The 2,398-nt window shown below is 56.0% G+C and overlaps 1 protein-coding gene across 1 annotated transcript in view; it reads right to left on the bottom strand.

Moving 5' to 3' along the window:
* Positions 1-2,398, bottom strand: part of FBF1 (Fas (TNFRSF6) binding factor 1) — a 21,718-nt gene that overhangs the window by 12,500 nt on the left and 6,820 nt on the right. Inside the window, exons 10-13 of the mRNA XM_010856187.1 lie at positions 1,775-1,882; positions 1,094-1,213; positions 635-773; positions 384-517 (exon numbers count right to left, since the gene is read on the bottom strand). Of these exons, the coding sequence (XP_010854489.1) occupies positions 384-517; positions 635-773; positions 1,094-1,213; positions 1,775-1,882 (501 nt within the window). The remainder of the gene's footprint in view (positions 1-383; positions 518-634; positions 774-1,093; positions 1,214-1,774; positions 1,883-2,398) is intronic.

Consider the following 2,398-nt stretch of genomic DNA (forward strand, 5'->3'; position numbering starts at 1 on the left):
GCTCCAGGCAAGAACACTGGAATGGGTTGCCATTTCCTTCTCCAATGCATGAAAGTGAAAAGTGAAAGTGAAGTCGCTTAGTTGTGTCCGACTCTTAGCGACCCCATGGACTGCAGCCTACCAGGCTCCTCCGTCCTTGGGATTTTCCAGGCAAGAGTACTGGAGTGGGTTGCCATTGCCTTCTCCGAGTCAAAGAGCATATAAACAAAAAAAAAACAACAGAGACTTAAACACAGTGACGGTTATTTTCTGACACTTTTGACCCAGTTCATAAATATGAATAATACAATGTGTGTGTGTCATGAGGTAAAGCTTATTTTTTATTATGACTCCTGGTAAAAACCTGTTCTGTCCCTCTGCCCCCACCCCACAAGCCTCCTCACCCTGTGGCCGCTGGTACTTCTTGTCCAACTTGAACTCCCTGTGCTCGCCGGTGCCTGGCCGGGCTAGGAGCTTGGCAGCAGGGCCCCGACCCAGCAGCTCATCCAGCTTGGAGCGGGCAGGGAGGGGCCCTTCCCTGCAGGAAGGGACAAGGGGCAGGTACCTGTGAGCACCAGGGGCTCCTAGGGGGGCCACACTGTACCCTCCCTCTCGCTTTTCCCTGGTGGCACTCTCCACGCCCAGGGACCCTTACTGGTCGCCCGCCTGCCTCTTCTCTGCCTTGGGGCTGTCTCCAAACCCCAGGGTGGCCATGATGTCGTCCCCATCGTCGAAGAGCAGCTCTTCCTTCTTTCGGACTGGAGTGTCCCCAGGAGTTAGAGGGATAGAGGGCCCTGAGAACCAGAACACAGGGCACAGTGGCCTCAGCCTTCTGGTCCTCAACTGTGCGGTTTGAATGGGCTGAGGGGGCGTTTCTCTACCTTTGAGTGGAACAGCAGGCACAGCAGCGTCTGGTCCCACCCTGGCACCCGACTCCCCCAGCCCGACTCCTGGGCGCTCCCATCCCCCTCCCTTCCCTCTTCCCAGAGGCTGATGACCTCTTGGTCCAGGATCTAAGACCTCTGGTCCCTGCCTGGTGGGGTCTCTGGATCTGCACTGGCAAGTTCAGTGAGTCAACTGCAGCAGCCCCAGGAACCTAACAAGCCCACCCTACCGTGATCTCTGACTGGGGCTGGGTTCTTTTTGGAAGAGGTTTTCGTCTCCGTGGAGGGCAGCTTCTTGGGGATTCCTTCCTCATCATCAGAGAGAAGTCCTGCCAGGGGGTCTTCTGAGTCTCATGGGCAGAAGGGGAAGCAAAGGGCAGATTGTATGTCGCGTTCAGGAAAACCAGCGCTGTACTGCCCTGGGGGAGTTATTGACCTGAGAGCTGTAGCTGCTCTGACACCTATGCAAGGCGCTGGGCATCTGGGGGCCTGGGGTAGCGGGGCTCCGATACAGGGCAGACTGGGCCAGGGGAGAGGAAGCAGGGAGAGCGGCCCCAGGGCCCGCATTCCAGCGTGACTGCCCCAGGCTCTGCTGTCTGCACCAGCATTCTAGGAACGTCCCTGAGGCTTGAGAAGGCAAGTAAAATGTCAGGGAGTGCATGAAGGACAAGGGACTTTCCCTCACGCTTTATCATCTTCAGTTTGACCCCTGGCTTCCAAGTCCGGGCAAATAAGTGCCCAGATATCCCAGCCAGAGGGGCACAATTAGTCCCTCCCTCAATTCGTGAGGAACAAAATCAACGGCACCAGCTGTCTGCTCCGCATCTGACAGACAGTCTGTCAGCCCTCGGGCAAACGAGCATTGAAACTGGAGCCATGGAAACTGAAGCGTCCTAGAAGGCCTGTGGTACCTTCCAAGGAGAACTTCCTGTACTGATGCCCAAAGCTGGAGGGAGATGGAGGTAGCTTCTTGGTGGGAATGGCATCTCCTACAGGCAGCAAAGAGGAGCCAAGGTCACAAGCCTGGGTCTCTTCTGGCCTACATGCTGCCACACCGTGATGGGGACCCCAGGCTGCCGTGTATTTCCATCTGGTGGCTGAGGGCTTGTGGCCGTGGACACAGCTGTGGGACAGGTCTATACCGCCCTGGATCTCAATCAGGCTTTTGGCCTGGAAATGCGGTCTGGAAGTGACCTTCGGCCCTCTATTCACAAGTTGCTCCAAACAGGAACATGGGTTGGGCTGATGCAAAAGTTGCCATAAAATTCTGCAATTTAACTCAAATGGATTCTCCAGGAGTCTGAGGAAGTGGGGGCGGGGGCGGTGGGAAGCTCAACCCATCTCCCTCCCCAACCATAAACGCTCCAACACACAGGTGCACATTGAGATCCTGGTCTTCCCCCTCCCAGGCAGAGAGAACCCATAGGGCACGAGGCCTTCTGTCTAAGCATCTCCCACATCCCCAGTGTCTTCTCATTCGAGGAGCTATGTCCTACTCACCTTTCTCATTGGCGGTTAACACACCGGCAATTTTA

The sequence above is a fragment of the Bison bison genome, unplaced genomic scaffold (assembly GCF_000754665.1).
Source record: "Bison bison bison isolate TAMUID 2011002044 unplaced genomic scaffold, Bison_UMD1.0 scf7180017864371, whole genome shotgun sequence".
Lineage (NCBI taxonomy): Eukaryota > Metazoa > Chordata > Mammalia > Artiodactyla > Bovidae > Bison > Bison bison.